This window comes from Mastacembelus armatus, chromosome 21 (genome assembly GCF_900324485.2).
Source record: "Mastacembelus armatus chromosome 21, fMasArm1.2, whole genome shotgun sequence".
Taxonomy (NCBI): Eukaryota; Metazoa; Chordata; class Actinopteri; order Synbranchiformes; family Mastacembelidae; genus Mastacembelus; species Mastacembelus armatus.
Window position 1 is genome coordinate 16,169,692 of NC_046653.1, and position 20,106 is coordinate 16,189,797.

At 39.8% G+C, this 20,106-nt stretch overlaps 1 protein-coding gene and 1 long non-coding RNA gene across 4 annotated transcripts; both read right to left on the bottom strand.

Annotated features, from left to right (window-relative positions):
• Positions 1-1,260: 1,260 nt before the first annotated feature.
• LOC113123074 (uncharacterized) lies at positions 1,261-5,470 on the bottom strand. 3 transcript variants are annotated; one of them, XR_003294930.1, is made up of 3 exons: positions 5,231-5,470; positions 3,591-3,730; positions 1,261-2,743 (listed from the first exon to the last, which is right to left on the bottom strand). It is a non-coding gene; the product is annotated as an uncharacterized LOC113123074 (long non-coding RNA). The 3 variants fall into 3 exon arrangements; XR_003294931.1 differs by lacking the exon at positions 5,231-5,470 and adding an exon at positions 3,819-3,873; XR_003294929.1 differs by lacking the exon at positions 3,591-3,730.
• A 7,314-nt stretch (positions 5,471-12,784) lies between these two features.
• ackr3a (atypical chemokine receptor 3a) lies at positions 12,785-18,328 on the bottom strand. The gene is made up of 2 exons (XM_026294839.1): positions 18,173-18,328; positions 12,785-15,666 (listed from the first exon to the last, which is right to left on the bottom strand). Exon 2 carries the CDS (start codon positions 15,595-15,597, stop codon positions 14,461-14,463), a length of 1,137 nt encoding a protein of 378 aa, XP_026150624.1. The 5' UTR covers positions 15,598-15,666; positions 18,173-18,328; the 3' UTR covers positions 12,785-14,460.
• Positions 18,329-20,106: the final 1,778 nt, after the last annotated feature.

The window sequence follows — 20,106 nt, forward strand, 5'->3', positions numbered from 1 at the left end:
AACTGTAAAAAAGAAAGGCAAAAGTGCAAGTTGTGAAGTTCTATCTATCTAATCTAGAAAATGAATTTTAAAAATGAACTGAACAACATATTTATGACAGCTGTCACTGTGAGATAGAATTACAGTTTCCGTTGCACCTTTTGGGTCTTCAACTCTTGGCAGTGAAACATAAAAAAACCCGTTATCAGGGGAAATTGGTTGCTCCACTAAATCAAGGCTTATGTGAGTTCCAAAGACTTGCATCCTGAGCAAAGTGGTATCCCACTGTCCAATTAACCTCACACAGAGAATGAGCGGAAATGTGAGCAAGAGTGTGGCAGGTTACAGTCCCCTGGAGACGCACAGTCCTTTAAGAGTACTTCACCAGCGTTCTTACTATCCAAGTGTTTTCATTTAGATTTTAGCTATCCTCTGAGGGGTTTCCTTTCTTTTATTCTGCTTTTCCTGCTGCAGATGGGCAGCATAAAATGCTAATATCGACTTTTGATGTGTTTTTGTTTGGCATGGGAATGCTTCAGACTTTGGCTGGTGCTGGCCTCTTTGAGTGGCTTACCAGAGGGGCCTGGCGTATAGCCCCAATGTATAGTGCCTAATAATGGGCTGTGCTACCCTGCTCTGCTCATCAGCTGAAAGGAGTAGGAGTGGAAAGAATGAGCTATATTGGAACAAGCAACTGCAATTTGGGTTAGCATATATAGGCAGCACTGCATTCAAATTATTTTGGAGTTATGGTGTTATCCAAAGTGTAATCCATGACAAAGAAAGTAAAAGAGTTTAATGGATTTCAGTGACTAATAAGGCATTTAACCTGGCCTCTGTTAGTTTCCTGAAGCCTGAATGAAGAGCACTGGAGAACAGCTCCATAGAGGAAGGGACTTGTCTTTTATCTTTTTTGTCAGGAAGCATCCCATGACAATGAGAGAGAAGAACAGAGTGGAAAAAATGTGGATCACAATTGAGGAGCAAGGATCAGTGGGATCTCTGCCAGTAGATCCTACATCAACAGCCTTGACAGCACGATACAGAGTTCCATAAATCCACAAAAGCTTTGACACATCTTTTTCCTTCTAATGCACAAACTGTCTGTGAGACAAATGGAAACCCTGGCAGTTTTAGAGGAGATCCACCCAGAAATGTTCAGCAATATAACAAATCAATGTTGTTTTTCAGGCTGTGACAGGGTGTTCCCTCATTGGGTTATGTAAGAATGAAAGCTGTTATTGGTACATCAGGGTGGATTGCCTTGAGTAAAACAACCAGTCCTGTGGGCAACTCATTTTATTACATGAAAAACATGAGTTACTTTAAGCTTCTATTTCCTTTTTGCATACTTCTAGTACAGTTGTTTTTGTAAGCAATGTTTAAATTGTGAGCTGCACAGAACCTCAAATAGATATGGATATAGAACTTCAAATTTGATGCTGTCATGTTATCCTTGTTTGAACTGAAATTAGAAATCTTAAGGGAGGACTTTTCATATCTAAAGAAATACTCATTTGTTTTTGGAAAAGTGCTTGTTTGCTGTCTTTGATGGATTAGATGGAATTAGATGAGAAGATTGATATCATTTTTATTGTATTTTGATGTTTCTATGTACGTCAACAAAATACAAGACCACACACATTCTGAGATTATTCCTTAAAAACTTGATTAGCTATTCTAAACCAACCACATACTTACAAATTGAGTCTTTATATAACAGCATGATAAAGATGAAAACAAACACAATGTGCTGATATATCTGCAGCTTTTCACTAACAAATAAGAACAAACAGTAACAACCACACTGTTGCTTGGGATGATCTGGGTTTATTTTGCTGCATATCTGTAGATGTCATGGCAGTCATGTAAATTTCACTGGTGCATTCCTGTGGTATTAAGACACTCATGGATCCCTGGCAGGAATTTCCCCTGGTCCGCTCTATGTTTTTTCTACTGTGTCCCTGCCCTACCTCTGGAGGTGAGGGAAAGTTCAACCTCACCAAATCTGGAATCTGGCATCTTTATTGTCCACGGTGTTGCACTGGACTTGCTCTGGGTAAAGATTTGGCAACACTTTGAGATTCAAAGCATCTCAATCTAAACTATTTTTCCATATTTTGGACAGGTTCCTGAATGCATGTTTGTCAGTGAGGGTTTGTTTCTCAGTGTGTGCTCACATCTGAATCCTTTGTGTAATACAAAGACAGAATATAATGTTGAGCAAAAACCATAAATACATCAAGGATTATGATAACTGTGGGTGATTATGATGGTGACCAGCGGGAGTATCTCTTTTCTTGCAGACAATGCACAAGTGAAACCTGTGAATAACTTCTTCAAATGATACAAAAACAAGGACTGATTCATGTCATTGCCCTGGCAATGTCTCCTTGTTCTGTGCTGGATTATTTTATTTTTTTTGTTCTAAGGAAAGAACAGATCACTGCCACCAGGGGCCAATTTTCATCATTCTGTCTCTAACTTCCGCATGTGATTTATGGCTAAATGTGGACTATAATCAATATCACATAACGTTGTGTGATTCTTATGTAAGGGCTTGACATGTTCGGTGATGGCAAAGCTCAGGAGAATGGAGGCATAGTTTGCAGGGGTGGACCTCTTGGTTTTCATTCTGTGTCATTCCTGTGAACTGGTGGTAGAGACCATGTCCAGATGTTTTTGCAGGTTATAGCTGATGCTGGGAGAGTTTCCCTAATGGCCTGCAGCTTTCCTGATCTCTTTGCTGGACAGGATTACACTACTTGGAAAAGACAAATGGGATCATTTGATAACGAAATGAAATGATTCTTCACTCTTTAAATCTGTAATAATTCTTTTAAAAATAACAAAGGTTCAAACTACTATGTGTAATGTGAGATTACTGCTGTTGTTTTACTACTAATAGTGTATTGTTTGGCTCTAAAAGGAGAGTGGGATTTGGACCTATTTTATCTGACTGAAGTCAGTGTTAATTCACTTGCTTTATACAGTATCTGCTAGATGTGTGTGTGCATATGTTTGCTAACAAGGTAAGAGATAATAATACAGAGCTTGAAGGTAAGTGAATATTGAACATGCTTTTATAATCTGATTAGAAACATGACTCTGAATGAATGCTAACTAAATAAGCGACTGGTTGCCAACATAAACACTAAAAAGACACACACCTAAATAAATATCAATGTTGTTTTTTAAGCTTGTTTCCACTTTAACCAACTTGCCAAATATTTCCTATTGTAGACTTACAGATCTCAAGCCAGCCAGGTTCTGCCAGACGTCACAAATCAACAGTTCCCATAAAAAAGAATCTGTGCAGCAGTGTTATAAATCCCTTTGGACTGATGTATTCTTACTTTGAAAGTTTTGACTTTATCTTGAGCCAGCGGCTGATGTGGATTATTTTCACAACTGCGCCTCTTTCTTTTTTTTTATAAGTCAGTATCGTGTCCCAGCGGAGCGACACCCTATCACCCCTCTGTGACACCACTTTCATCTCCACAGCGTTCGAGTTAAGACATTTAAAACATGGCTTGGTTCTGAGTCGTGCTAGAGGACAAGACAGACGCTAAATCACAAAACATAGTGTAACTGAAGAAAAGTTTACAGACCGCAAAGTGTGAGGTTTATGTGATTAGTCATTATTTGTAGAATCACAATACTCTGAATTCCTGATGAACTCTCTGCTCAGAGGAGGAGCTTTTCTTAAAGCAGAACAACATGGCAGTGATGTCAGGATCCTGCTGGCTTCCTGTAAGCAGTGAGGTAATGCTGAAGACCAATGTTACCACAGCAGTGCCTTATTTCCTGAACCCAAACTGTCAACCTCTTCATCTCACCTTCATCATGCTAACATTTCAACAGACATGCATTCAGATAAAAGAGCATACCCCCCGTCGATCATTTTACACCAAATGTGAGAGCATTGTACAAGCCCTGGAGGTGAGACAGAACAAGGTTGTAAAAAGCAATAATAATATGTGTAATAAGTTCAACTATTTCTCACACAATTGGTACATCTCCATGCTCCAGTTAACCAGACGCAGGTCATGAAATAGGATCAGGAAACAGGGACTTAACTGTACACCAAAGTACACCAAAGGTCCTATGACTGATGCTAATGGAAGAGCAGAGCTGATAATGTTACTCAGGACCTTGGTCTATGTCATGAACAGCTTCAACTTTGTTGGCTGGTACTGTTGAATGAAAGCTTAACTTTTGATTGATCTATTTGTTTAAACATTTCCAAGCCTACGTTAAGCTTCAACCTGCCTTTGTCAGAGAGTGTAAACTATGCAACCAAATGTTCTCAGGTGGCCTGACATGTGCACACATCTCAAGACTAGCTCACAGCGGTGTATACTGCACACTTAAAGCCACACACATGCAGAAAACAGAGCACACATGTGCTCAGACACATCTGCAAAGCACAAGTCCTGATTAATGTGTGTAGAATTTGAAAGAAAGGGACTGGGCCTTTGATATCTGGATATCCGTGTTGCTGTTGCAAGGCCACCTACTCAGCACTATTTATACGCCATCCTGCAAACATAATCCGCATAGCAGGAGAAGCAGGAGGTGGGGAACAATCTGGTGAGAACATGTTGAAAGTAGTGGAAAAATATATGAGGATTTAATTAAAAATGTGGATTAAAGAGTGAAAATAATTACAGTGTGTAGCTGTGGGATATTTTTAAAGCTTGGAGCAATGAAAAAGGGCACCTGTGTGTGTCTGTAGGTGTTTGTGCCTGTTCACCCCTAGAGATAGGTCTGTGCATGTCCAGCTTGTGGTCTAGTGTGGATCAGGTTCACTGCCTGTGTGTTCTAGCCATGGACCCCCTCTGGTGGGCTGAGGTGATGGATGATGCCTAGAAGCTCTGGTGCTGGAGTGTGTTTGTGAGACTGCTGTCAAGCAGCTAGAAATCAGTTATGGATGATGGATGCGTTTGAGTTTGTGTGTATATGTGGATAAGTTTAAATAAGTGTGAATGAGTGACAGCTTACTGATGGCTGCTGTATTTCAGGTGTTATTCTAGCATTATTGATTACATGGTGGCAGGAATGTGAATGAAAGCTATTTAATACTGTAGCAGAAAGCAGTGAAACACACACCTACACACACCTCCTCCCTCAAACTTGTGTTTGTTCAACTCCCCCCACTACTCATATAGAATTACAAACCATATACCAAGTGGAAGGGCAGAATGGAAACCCCAGTGTGGGCCGCAGCTTTTACTTCTGACATACTGACCTCAATGAAAATGTTCAGCCATCAATCCAAACCACAGCCAGTCATGAGTTTACAGAGCAGTCTTAAAACTCAGAAACTCTTCATCTGTTGAAATGCACGGAAAGTCAAAAGTGATCACTGGTAAAACCAGTATCTGTTCAGATTATTTCTGCATGAAGTAAAACAGCACGTTTATTGTTTTACACATCACATGCTATAGCATAGGCTACATCTTGTCTTCGTCATTGTTTTACTAAGATTCCTTTTCTACTGTGTAGTCCGCTTCATCTGAGCTTCTGTTTCTCCTGAAAACTATTGGATAACTCTTTACATTGCAAGTTGTTTTTTACTATTACGTTTTGGTTATGAGTTAAAGTATTAGACAAACTTTTTGGTGCCAATCAGTAAATTTATTCCAGTTTATCCTAACATTAACAAGAACATGTGTAGCAAATTTCACAAAAATTCATCCTAGAAGTTGTCACAAACATCAATCTCATTTTAGTGCTATTAGCAACTAGATCACCAAAATGCTTTCATTATTTTGGGAAACTATGAAGAAAATTTATTCCACCCAGTATTTCAGTCAAAACCAAAGTGGTCTACTGACCAACAGAACTTGTAATCACAGTAGCATGGCTAAGTAAATAGGTAAGGTGAAGTGTCTAACTTTGCAGCTTTATTTAAGTTTTAATGTGAGGTTCAGTTTGAAATCAAATCTTTATTCACATGTTTACATATCACACAAAGTCCACTGTGTCATGTGTCATGTCTGTGCAAAGCAAATCCAAAGACCTCAAAATGAAAGCCCACCAAAATACATTATGTTCCTCAATAATTTTCCTTCCTTTCATCTTTTTTCTTTTCTTCATTTTTTTTTTCAAAAGGGTTTTCATTTCCATTAAGGGAGTTTCCAGTCAAATTATAAAATCAAACACAAAAGCTGTACATTCCGTCTATTTCTCATTCCCTCCATCTTTCCTGTCACCATTCTGGCATTTTGTGCCTCGAAGCCCCAAATTTTGGTCCTTTGATGTTTCGTGTTACTATGGTAACTTAATTAGACAGTGCTACAAATGATCAAGGCCATACATTTTGATTCAATGAGATGAAATGTCACAAAAGAAACTCTGCCAGCAGCGTTGTTTCTTCATGTTGAATACATCTTTATCCAGTGTGGCATGTGTAATGTCAGAGATTTTCTCTTCTCCTTCAGCTAGAAAGAAAAAAAAAAAACTTAAATTTGTTGAACATTAGTTCAGGAACAAAGTGAAAATGAACACACACACTCCAATGAAAGTACCTTTCAAGGATTCAGCCTGGGATATAACGTCTCTGCCACATTTTAAATAAATAGCCATCTATAGCGTTACTAGGTGATGCTAATTGGCAACATTAGCTATGGTTCTATTACAGCTCTCTGTTTCAAAATCTTTGTTTTGGAACAATGAAATAGCTGCAGCTGTGACAACAATGAAGCAAATAAACCCAGTAATTGATACATGGGGGTGACTCAAAACCAGCACAAGGGTGACAAGGGGACAGAAAAAGGCAAAACCTGAGTTGAGCTGCTGAAAAATTTCTATTCATAACTCAAACCTAAAGGGGGAACATAATCCGTTACTTGTTTCCATGTGGTCAATTGTGAATGCTGAGATTTGGTGTCACACGCACAGACATTAGGCGTGTCAGCGCTCAGCTTCCCCACCCTAAACCACCCACAACCCCACCCGGAAACTATGACTTCCTCTCCCATTCATCTCGCTGTGATTTTGTTTTATTTCTCAGGAGCTGTTTTACAAACTCATTTGTCAAGCCACACAAAAGTTTACTGGGCCCTGTGAAAGCAAGCTTAGGAAAACAGTGACGAGGAAACGCTCTCTTTTTTTTATCCACATAGAAGGATTACAGAAACAGCAATCAACTTTAGAGGTTATTGTAACAAAGCCAACTGCAGCAAACCTCAGCCACAGTGAGACACGGAAGTTTCTGTTTCAGAATCAGAGTTGGGCTTTCTTGAAAAGAGTCAAATGTAGTTCATCCCGCTCATTTCGCAGCAGGGTGCATGGCATGCATCGCAGGTTGCTTGAGCTAGAATCAACCTGCACCCAAAACAACATAATGGATGGAGAATTGACTGAGTTCCAAAGACACAGTTGAAGTTTCACTCCTGTGGAGGGAGTAGCAACAAGCACAACGAGTACCTCTTTCTTCAGCCAAGACACTTCAAGGTGTTTGCTGAATGACATACCGACATTCATTCTCACCTCAGGGTGTGAATTGTGTGTGGGTGTGTGCGAGTGTGTGTCATTAACGGTGAGAGAAACTCCCTGTAAATGGATACCATGCTGAGTCTCTCTGTCCTGCTATCCAGAAAAAAGAAAGAGCAAAGAGAGGGAAAAACACAGAGATGTTTTTCTTTTACTTGCATGACAGACAGACATAAACACTGACACATCATCAGTGACAAGAATTGTTGAACTAACCCTCTGTATATACAATGGAGCATCTGTGATGAACAATGTGAATTGCTGATGGATAAAGATGAAGTAATGCAATATAACCACAAGTGCAGCATAAAATAGTTTATTAGTTTTCCGTGAAATGTGCTCATGAGATGTGATATCCACTCTTAGCAACTAAAGCATGATTCAGATTTTTATGGTTTCTGCATGTTTATGCAGCTTTTAATTAAGGTTAGGGGAAAATGAGAGAGACCAGGCTTTATATCTGATGTTTGCTCTCCCAGTGCTGAATATATGAAGAATGTACATTCTCACCACCATGAATCAGCAGGTAGACAGTAGATAATAAGCCAACACAGTCAAATTGCAATTATAAATTTATACCATCTCTTATTCTTTATTTGGATGACTTGGGAATATTGTTTTACAAAGAATATGTTGAAGAAATGATGTGTTATGATGACATTTAAAACTGAAATATGTTGAATTACATCTTTGGCAGCACACAGTTGTTTTGTGCTCTGTGGTACATGAGTGGGCAATGGCATGTGTTCAAATAGTGTTTCATTTTGGCTTAGAAATGTTAGAATGCAGAAAAACAGAATTGCTATTGTATGCACCACATTCATTTATGAAGGCAAAAACCTGGTATTTCTAGTTCTGGGGATTTCCAGGTTTTTATCTTTGTTGTAGAATTACAGTCTCCAGTGTTGCAGAAAAAAATGACATAGACCTTAGTGTTGTATACTCAAAGTCAGTATAACCTAATTAATATTAGTAAGACTCTGCTTTGTTCATGAAAAGAATAACATTTTGTAGAGATTTATGTTAAAAACAGCCATAAGTCTCACAAAGCCTATATTTTCAGGAAGAATTTAACGAACTAGGCATGGCTTCCAAATTAGAAAGTAAGTGGAGGCAAGTGCAAGTTTATGAAGCTTATTAAACTGGGTTCTGGCACAGTGATGTCATGTTGACTTAACTGAGACGCCCTGCTTTGTCTGAATAAACAGCCTTGTTTTTCCAGTGGAATGCCAGAATCTGACCCCAGACAGGAACCTAAGAAGGACATTTGTCTGTTCAAACATGATCACAGACAAAACAGTGCACGCAACCAAAAATTTGTATTTTTTATGTCACAGTAAATCCTGCTTTTTATTTTAGCTGTCAGTTAAAATAAGCTATAATCACCTGCAATGAGTCTTGCTGTGTTGAGGGTAGGCCATTCATTATCCATCAAGGAGAAGGGCGTAATTTAATGGAGTCAACTCTATGATAAACACAACACATAACCAGACTGTGCACACAAGCAAGATTTTTGAGCTTAGCATATTATAGATCCTTGAATGTAGGTTCTTTGTATTATTATGTCATGTCTTATAGTCAGTTTTCATTAGCTACACACTGGAAACATAAAACACTTAGAGAAGATATATTAGTTAAGTAAACAACGTGACACTTTCACACTTTCATGAACTTCCTTCTGACTCTGACACATTACTCTGTGCTCAAACATGCATAAAATAACTTAGGCAAATGGGGTGTATGGATTTGTGTGTATCCATAAGCTGTAAAGCAGCTGCTTTTTCCTCTCTGAGATGAGCCTGAAGTTTCATCATCGGCCGTGACACGAGCCTGCTGCTGAGCTGATGGAGTGGAGGGTGAACTTAAAGCTCCACATCAGGCAAAGCTCTTGAAACCAGTGGTTCGTTGGATGAATGAGGTGATGCCTGAACACTGACTGTGTAGCTTGAGCACAGAGTGCAGCATAAATCAACCCATCCCCCAAATATCAAGGCTTCACGGTCATATATGTATGCTGCCTATACAGTTACATTTGTGGACCTGGAAGAGATTTGCGCTTTCACATTAACAATAAGCCATGGGTTTAAGAGGGGGGTGAACACTGTCCGGCATGAGCTGGTAGGCAAAAGGAGATGATATCACAAGCCATTATTCAGGGTGTATATGAAGCTTATGTCTGTGTCTAAGCTATGTTTGAGCCATAAATAAGAGTAAGAGGTCCAGTCCAGGGCAATCAACTCAGACTCATATTTTAGCCAAGCAATCTGTCTATCTGGGCCTTTAGGAACCAGAGAGCTGTTCATTTTTGGTTTTTAGCTGATTCCTTTATGGAATCGCTGTTTAAAAGACATACTGCTCTTATCTGCAGCAATCAATATTCTATTGTATAAAAAATGTGTAATGTGTCAGGGGTCACACCGAGTTAGAGAATTATCATTCAACTCAAGCCAGGTCTATGGCTCCAGTGTTGAGTATTATTCAGCTGTTTTGGTTTTACAGCCTTCACCTTCACTGTTTTGATTCTCTCACACTAACATTAAGGCAAATTAAATTATAGCAGAGTAAATATTTCCCTTTCATTTATCAGGTGGGCCAGAGACATGTCTCCAAAGTACAGACTTCTCAAAATCTGGACAAATAAAAATCTAAGTGGGACAATATGGACTTTTAGAAATTTGGTTGAACCAACCCTTTAAAATAATACTGGATCCCTTTCGGAGCTCTCAGCTGCAGGAGTCCTCTGACTTACTTAATGTTCACACCAAAAACTCCCTTTCAGCACAAGAAACTGCTACTTTCTGCTTTGACCACATTAATATTCCAGCATCCTTTATTTCCTGTCCCTATTTGGAATTCCTGCCAGACAGAAAGAAGCAAACACAGACTTGATTTGAAATTGAACTGATTCTAAATGCTCAGCCAGAAATATTTTAAGCGAGACTTACAACAACAAAGGCATGTAGTTTCTGTGTGAATATCTCCTACTATGCAATATAAGCGTGCTCAGTATATTTGCAAAATGTTCTCCCCCAGAGAACATCTTAAAATATCTATTTGATCTAAGTTATTCTCCGAGTCTGCTCCTCCTCTCTGGTACATCATTCATTAATGTTATCTCTCCTCACCATAAGGTATAGACTTTATCGTGCTCTAAAGCAATGCTCCCTTAGCAGACCGCAGCTCTTGCCCATTACCTACTGTATTAAATCAAACCGTAACAGAATAGCCTTTAAGAATGTACTGTAACTCATGTATAAACCAGCCATTAAGACTTCAGGGGATTTCATTATCCTGTTATTGAACAGACTTTTTGGGATTGCACAAATTTAGATGTAAATCTCTCTTTTAAAGTAGGCTCTTTTTTTTTTTGCTCCGGTTAGTGTGTGTGTCTACTTGCGTGACTGTACATACTGTGGACCAGTTTGAGTAGTAGACCCAGGTAGTGAGGACATTTTGGGAAAGAGAGTACACTCGTTCTCACTTACTCATACACCTTCAAAGGCCCACTTGAGGGTTAAGACGTGGTTTTAGGGTTCAGGTTAGATTTAGATAGGGTTAGGGTAATGTTTGGAGTTAGGCATTTTTCTTGTCAAGGTCAAGATTATGTTAATGAGCTAATGAATGTATTATATCAATGAGTGAAAGACATATCAAAGACAGCTGTATAAATGTGAATTTTTGTGTGTGTATGTGACATTTCAGTAAAGACTTACTTGACAGCAAACCCAGAGGCAACTACGTAGATCAATATTGCTTTTTTAACACACAAAAATGCCTGGAGCACGAAGAGAAAAATTAAAGTAATGTTGTATATATGTTAAGGCTGAACTATAAATTGGGAAAAGCAAGCAGTGGCCTCGAGCACCTTAGACTCTTGGGGGCCACAAAGGTCCCAAGTTCACTAGGTGATGATTTGTTTTTGGCCATTTGATTCATTGGTTAATAGTTTAGTGGGTTAGTCAACACTTATTTACTGACCTGGGGAAAGCCATCACTAGGCCACAACATCACAAAGGTACTGACAGGATTCAGGTCAGATGAGTAGGTCTTATGGTCAAATCATTCATGCAAGAAAGGAGAGCACAAGATTAATGCAGGGTCACAGGGAGGAAGGAGGCTGGGAGGAGATCTTTAGCATTCACTTGGTTTGACCTTGAGATATCTCTGCACAGCTTCCACATCTGAGTAACCTACTTCACCCTGGCCTGCTTGCGTTGGTGGTTGAGGTGACCCTTGCTTTCATCTTGTAAGATTGTATTGTACTATCTCAAGGGCAAAACTGATAGGCATAAGAAAAGCTACAAACAGAGGAACAATGCATGTGTATAGCCAAAATTATTTTCCAATGTTAGATAAAAGTGGCATATAAATAAGAAAAAAATGAAGAATGTATTGGAGCCAGTCTGAGTTATTGTTGACAGTGATTCTACAGTAAAATATCTTTGTTCAGTTTCCTCAGGATAGGAGGGAAAACTGAAAGAGCTACATCAAAACTCCTCCAGCAAGAAAGATATTTGACCTTAGCAGGCAGCTCTCTCTTGGCAGCCCTGTCTCTTAAAAATTAGTTTATATACTACTGATTGGATTGGTCCTTGGCAAAAACAGCCATCCTGTTGGTAAACACTGTGGAAGATACTGAAGCACTCTCAAGTGGCAGCTGGTTGCAAGAAGGCAGGCTGGAGGTTTGTTCCGGACCCTGAGGATAACGTTGGCAGGGCATTGTCCCTCTCACATGATATTAGGTCAAGTACCGGGGTAAAAGGTTTAAAGACAGTGATGTATTATCCTCCCCATGTTGAAATTCTGCTAGAGCACGGTGGGGGAAGCAATGCCACACATATGTTCCCATGCACCTGCATATCCATCTCAGTAGTTGAGAGTAATTAATGCTGTTGATTACATTTCTAATCTAGTTGCATTTTTTTTTGCATCAAATCTCCTCTTACCTAACCCTGATGGTTAAAAAAAAAACATGAGACCATTTCTTTAAAGTAACACCTTCTTCTTTTGCTGTCTAATTAAAAAAGTCTAAAAAATTCAAATGTATTGCCATTTTAAATTTTCTTTAAATGTAACTGAGAGAAGTGCACAAATCAAACAGAAGTAATGCTGTTTATAGCAAATTCTTGATGGGTTTGTTTGCTGTGTATGAATTCAATGCCTCAGAACGCAGCAATAAAAGCTTTTCTAAAACTCATTCTATCCAAGCTTCGTACTCCATTAAGTATTTCAGGAATGCTAAGGCATGGAGAACATTAAGTTGTGTGATTATTTTGACAGGAACCAAAGAAATCACTGAGCCAAATGTTTTCTTGCATTTTAATCTATAACAAAACACATGTTACACATTACAACACCAAAGGAATGCCTCTGTTCTTGCTGACATATGTCTGTGTCACTAGTCTTCTGTAATCGCAACAAGAAATCTTTTCAGTGTAAAAGCACCCATGTGTAACCAATCACATGACACAATGTGCCGTATGTCATTTCTAAAGAATATGTTGTTTCCTACAACATACCGTACAGTGAGTAAACTGTATAGGTCAATGTTTATGACACACGTCATCTGTTGGTGTTGAGCTGTGGCACATGGATAAGCAAACACTATAGTAATGCAGTGTTGTTTTTGGTACTTGATCCCTAATAAACACTTTGTTTATTAGCACAGCTGCTGTTTACATTAGAGGAGTAAAGCTATTCATTCCTCTGATTTGGTCATAAAAGTTTTTGCCATCTGTGGCCTGTGTGCTAGAGCAGCAGGATGGAAAACAGACAACACTGTATATTAGATAATACTGAACATTTCAGAAGATATGGGAACTAGATGAATTTGCTCAGTGGTCGAGTTGGAAGAACCAACACAAAACTGCGAAGTTAATCATCTGCAGCGTGGGTGATGTAAATCATTTTGTTAAAAGAACAGTTTGACATTTTGGGAAATATACCTACTACTCTTAAATGAGAAGGTCAGTGGCACTGTCATCATTTCAACCTTAACACTCTTACAACTCAATTATCAGCAACAAAAAAGGACATCTTGCAGTCTCACTAACTTCTTGAGAACACAAGAGTACACCACTCCACCCAGCCAAGAATGACTTCCATAAAACCACAACTGTTTATATTTGCCTTTTTTGTACTAAGAAGAAGCACAAGATAAAAGACGTGAATCTGATGTGTTGGTAGATGGACTTTTTTCCATCCAAATCTTCATGCTAAGCTAAGATAACATGCTGCTGGCTGTAGCTTCATAATATTTTTATATAACAACGTGTACTTCCAAAAACTCTTAACAAAATGTGTTTTCTTTCAACACATTTACCGGCCTTAGTTTCATGAATCTGAATCAGCTGATGTGACATGAGGTTTTGATTAATGATGAAGCAGCAGGACAACAACACTGAGCTGGTCAGTGGCTCGACTAAAATGATGAGGCAGCATTGTATGAAGTGGAGCACTAAGCAGACATCAGTGCTTGAAGACTTTACAATCTGAAAGAGGCAGAAATGTAAAAAAAATAAAAAAAATAAAAAGTATATAAATACAACTTAATAAAAAAGGGCTTAACAATATTGCTCTGCTAATACTATAGATATTCAATGCCCGACAGATTATACACACCACACACAAACTCACACACATAATACAATCCTACATACACATTAAAGACGATGATTTACACATTTATGGTCACTATTTTGGTTTTAAAGATCAGTGACAATATTTACTGGATTTTAGTATCAGCTGTTAATAAAACTAAGTGCTTTTAATCAGTTCAGCAAAGTTGATTTTACTCTGTCTCCAGACTTTCCTACATCATTCCGCAAAGAAAGATGTTGGATTGACTTTTTCTTTCACTATCATCCATTGTCAAACATAATGCTAACAGTGAACAGCTATTTTAGCATAAGGTTTAAATGCATTATAGTCATTTGAATATAGAAACAGTGTTGAAGAAATGCTCATTGGGTTTTGTGGGTGTCAGATCTGTGGTGGATTGTCTATAGCTACAGCAGAGTACTCAGTCTCAGTCATGTTGGAAGTGTCAATGAGGCGCGCCAAGCCCGTCCTCGTGGAGTATTTAAAGATGAAGGCCTTCATGAGATCATAGCGGTAGTTTCTGTTGATGAAGTTGTAAAGGATGGGGTTGAAACAGCAGTGAAGCAAAGACAGACACTGCGTGAGGTGTAAGGCCACGTAGATTATGTTCTCCAGGCCACAGGTCAGAGGCACCAGACCCAGCTGTGACAAGGCATCAGCCAGGAGGACGCCATGGTAGGGCCCCCAGCAGCCCAAAAACACCACAATATAAGCCAGGATCACCCTGCGGCTCACACGACCCTCCTGCTCTACTGTGGAAGACAGTGAAGAAGAGGAGGAGCGGGTGAATGCTCTGGCTAGCAGGGCATAAAAAACTGCAATGACAGGGAAGGGGAGAACAAAACCCAGCAGGATGAAGCTTAGCTGCACTCCAACCATCCACTCCCTGGGGTTCTCCTCTGGGTACACAGGCCTGCACAGCATGGAGTCCCCATGTGTTGACTTCACAGCACGCAGGAAGTAGGTGTCCGGCAAGGAGGCCACCAGAGCCAGAAGCCACACTCCTACACATGCAGCACGGCGGATCAGCTTCCTGCGCCTGCCTCCCTCACTGTCCCCATGCAGTTTCACACTCAGGTAGCGGTCCACGCTCATGCAGGCCAGGAAGAAGATGCTGCTGAAGAGGTTGACGGAGAACAACAGGTGTGTAAGTTTACATGCCACCTCCCCAAAGGGCCAGTGGCCATGTTGGGCCAGCGAGCTCACCCACACGGGCAGAGTGGCACACACACACAGATCTGCAACTGCCAGATGGGCAATGTACATGTGCGTCTCATGGCGAGGGGTGGAGTCTCTTTGTGCACGGATGTTGACCCAGAGAACCAGAGCATTAGCAGCCAGACCGATGACAAAGATAAAAGTGTAGAGGACACACATGGAGTAGAGCAGAGCGTTGCGGTTAAATGCCGTGGCACAGACCACTGCATCCACACTCGATATGTTACTAAATGTTTCAGAGAAGTTAAATTCCCCGAAAGACTCCCACAGGTCCTCCAGCTCACTGGTGCTCAGACTCATTTTTCAGCGCCGTGAAAGATCCACAGACCACTGGGAGGTAACACACACCACCTCTGACTGCGACAAATCCTGTAAAAACAAGACATTCACTCATCATTTCTCTGAACGCACATTTAAGCGGATAAAGCTCCAGCACCTGAATGCTGCCACTGTTTTCAGTTAACCTTTCGGTGCCATATTTAAAAAGCAATTTTGTGTTGCATAAAGCATAGTTTATTTTAAAAATGTGGACTCCAACTACATGAGCTAATAAAAAGGCAGTTGTGGCATGCCACCAGATCCTGAAGAATTTTAATGTGGTTAACTTGTCAAAATACTGCTTTCATGAGATAGTGGCTGTCTGTGGTCCTATCACAAACTTAGGAGTTTTCTATGATTGATGTGTGGTCAGGGGGCAGTACAATAAATGTTTACATTAGCTCCACTAGTGCCGAGTGCAGATTAGACATAAGGAAGTGGGATCAAGAAATACAAACAGGGTGTATTTCCGGAGCGTTCCGGGCATTCCAAGATAAAGCTTTGGTCAGGGTGGGAAACCTGATGCCACTTTAAAGAATGTTTTTCCTTAACATGGTTGTTATAATAATAATAAAAAAATCCTATGCTTCTTTTATTCTCTTGAGACAAGCAAGGAGAGGGTGAGAGAGGAGCTGTCACCACCTAAATGATCAAAGAAGACTCTGCTCATAACTTCAGTTACGTCATTTTACAACATCTGAATCCAATAACACGTTTACACATGCGCAGAGTTTCAGATACAGGGCACATATACACTAAGACTGAGGTGGCTGGATCGATACACACAGATCACAGAGGCAGAGGTAGAGATGTTTGGCATGCCAGTTACCTTTTGTGTTTGGGGCTACTTAAATGTCCGGCCCTGCTTAGCCGGATGCAACTTGTCTTCACACTTTTTTGCTGTGATGTCTTTCTCAGCTCCTCTAACTACCAGCCTGCCACAGTGTGAGAGATCAGAGGTGAAAGGTGATAGATCAAAACCAGAACACGAGTGGCTTAACCCTGCTGCTGCCCCCGACTGACTTGTACGCCCACGGAGTGAAATGTGTGCAAAGATCAGCGGGAGGTTTGACACCTAAAAAATGCTCCAGCTATGATTAAAACAAGGGTCACCGACCACTGGGTGACACAACACGTCAGAAAGCAGTGAAATGTGACCGCAACAGACATCTGTCTGGGTGGGAGACTTGGGCTGTACACAAGATAATTGGCACAAAGCCACATTGGTTAAAGAAAGAAAAAAGCAAAGTGAGAATAAGTATAAGAACAGACAATTGGACCATATTAATATGTGCAGCTGTAAATTAGACAACTGCATTATGGTTACTACTTTGTAGATTTTAGTCATATGTATACAAAAAAAATATGATCAGCCAATGAAATATATAAAATTCTTAGAGTAAAACATTTGGATACAAATGAGTTAAAGTAAGCTCCACCTGACCAGGTGTTTACATGCATTAATCTAAAAAATAAGATTATATATACAGGCAGTTTTGCAACTCATTGAGCAAAGCAGCTTTATTGCGATCTGCTTATTTTTATGTGCTTTTTGCATCAGATTTGTCGTTACAGCCCATGCCTAACACGGACCAGTGAGGAATTTTACTTTACGTCCTAACACTGGGTTCTTACAAATACTGGATTAATTTTATATCTCTGGAATTACCACTTCCACCGCTGATAGATCCCAGATACCTCACATTCAATTTAACTATCAATAATTTTGTCACACCAGGGAATGCTATTCATTTTAATGGAAGGATTTTCTATGCTGAGATAATCCCTCACAATGGTCAACTGTCTTAATTCCTTTATATTATATGGAAAGTAACCGGTAGGTGCCAGGTAGCCCCACAGACTTCAGGCTAATTAACCTTTCAACACCTACACCATCAGATAACACAGACAGAACACGTAGCCCATCTCTCCCTCTGTATTTCTGTTCCGCATCTTTTCATCCGCAGTTGCAATTTAGCTGAAAACGTCTTTTCTTATAAGTATAAAATCGATTGAAGGAGAGTTTTATGTGCAAATGACAGGTATGAAAATAGTGCATATCTGTCATTAGTTTCGCCCGTCAATCGCTATGTACAGGCTTTGGTATGGAAAGCTGAGAATTTTAGAACAGCACATCATGTTTCCGCGTAATTACGCACAAGTACCGAATCCAGCTAAAGACCCCGGAGTGAACATACAATGTCATTGTTGTCTGTCGATTTAAATCAGGGTGGAAACAAATGTCTCTTATCAGATGTTGGTTTGATATACAGTAGCCTGATTGTGTTTGAATGGCGAGGTAAATAAACAGTGCACAGACACGCTGGGAAGATAGAGAGATACAGAAAAAAAGACCGCTACTGAAAAATTCTTGTTTGGTAAAATATCAGTGACTTTGTATTAGTAATGACAGGACCTATGTGTTAAAAATATGGGAGTAGGTAACCCGAGCAGTAGGCTCCGTCATGAAAACTGCAGGTACCAAGCATCTCTAGGTTGCTCAGTGTCGTTAGAAATGCGAAAAACTACACTTTTCATGCTCATTTAATTGGCTCACCTTTTTTAAGTCTTCCTCTCTCTCCGGAGTCCCTTTTTCTCTGTTGAAAAAAAAGAGATTTGTTTTTGTTTAGTTTTAAAAATGGATAACTTCGACTCCACTGCAGAAAACTTGTGCCTTGAATTCCCTACTCCGCCTCCTTATCTAAGCGTGTTCCTAGTTCTGCACTTGCTGATACTAAGAGCTACGCCCCCGAGGCTGGCCCTAACTGAGGTGCGTACTGCTTTGGCATTCTTTCAAGCATTGCCTAAACGGCAAGTACCCAAACGAGTTTCGACCAAGCAGGAAGCAAACAAAAATATAAACAAATGAAGCACCCAACCTACAACATCCTATTTCAAGAAAGATTTTTATGGCATGTAGGTCTATACCTGTCTATAGTGCACTGAAAGATATACTCTCTATTTTCATTTTAGGCTTATACAAAGTTTTAGAAAACGTGAGAAAAAGGCAATAACACTGTATAGGGAATGCAAATTTAAGCTGAAGGTGCACATTTTGAAACTACCTGCTTAAATTCAATCCTGCACAAAAGTAATTTTTTATGATTCACTAATTACTGTTTTTGACTGATAATACATAATACAACACTGTGCAACATTTAACTTTAAACTATATGTCACCATGCCCAGGTTTTTATATGGGCTGCAGGTGTATGTCAGTAATATATCATAACATAGTGCATCTATAGCATAATATGACTAATTATTACTATTGTATATAAATGTATATTATTATATGCAATTGTATATTTTACATGAAATAGTTTTTAACGTGGTGGTGCTATGATTGCTAAAAAATAATGTCAACCTGGATGTCACAACTCATGTTGACATCCATCATATTCATTCTGCAAGGGCACCTCCTTGTGCTCCCTTTGGGGCCCCACCCCAGTTATCTAAATATGAAACCAGAGCTACAGACATTCAGCAAACCACATATACTGTCTTCTGCTTCCACCCAAAACCAACATACTGGTTAAACCCAATGTCACGTTCCACAAAGGTAACTCTAAACACCCTCTGAATAACGAACACCACTGAAAACTTTGCCCTTGATTCAATCCAGCCCTTTTCTGTTATTTAGAATGTGTTTGACCACGCCAACAGAAACATAGCGGTTATTATTATTTTCTATTTTATTAATTCAGTTTTTGCCCTGGAACTACAAATAACGTCAGCTCCAGGAGCCTTGTAGTTCCATTGTTGTTTGAGAGTTATTCAGTCTCATTTCAGGCACATCGTTTGGAAGCAGCACAAAGCCATGTGGAAGGCTCATGTGTTTGCTAAAAGCTCACCTGCAACTCGGGTGGCCTCACAGCTGGGCCTACCAGGGCAATTAACCTCAAGTTCAATACAAAGACAGGATCACACAAAGAAATAGAACACAGGGGAATTTATCTGAGGAATGCACTTGATAAATAGTATTTGAGGTGTCAAATCATGCCAGTATAGAGGCTTCGCTAAATGTAATTCCCTGAATGTCGTGTTTAGTGATTGAAATGCTGTAGCCAGTGAGTGTGTCCAGCATGTTTGTTCAGATAAACAAGATCACTGACTGATACGGTTCACCTTTCTGAAGTTTATTATGACTGCACGCCCTGTATTCAGTGATGAAATACAACCAGCAGGCCACTCTGACCTCATTAAAAAGCAAAGTAGTGAAGTTTGGTTTCAATGAGGCTTTAAAGTTAGCTCCCAATGCACGCATACCCATTGTCTTCCATATCAGGAGCATCAGGGGGGATTTTATAAGCCTTTCTGATAAGCATCCGTAGCTCTGTAGACCGCTGCCAATCTCTGTTCTGCAGTCCGCATTCACAGAGACGCTGGGCTGGGAACAGCAGAGGTCTGCGTGAGTGTGTGTGCTTGTGTGGCCACCCAGCACCCATTTGTCTTTAGTTGAAAAAAAAAAAAAAAAAAAACCTCAAATAA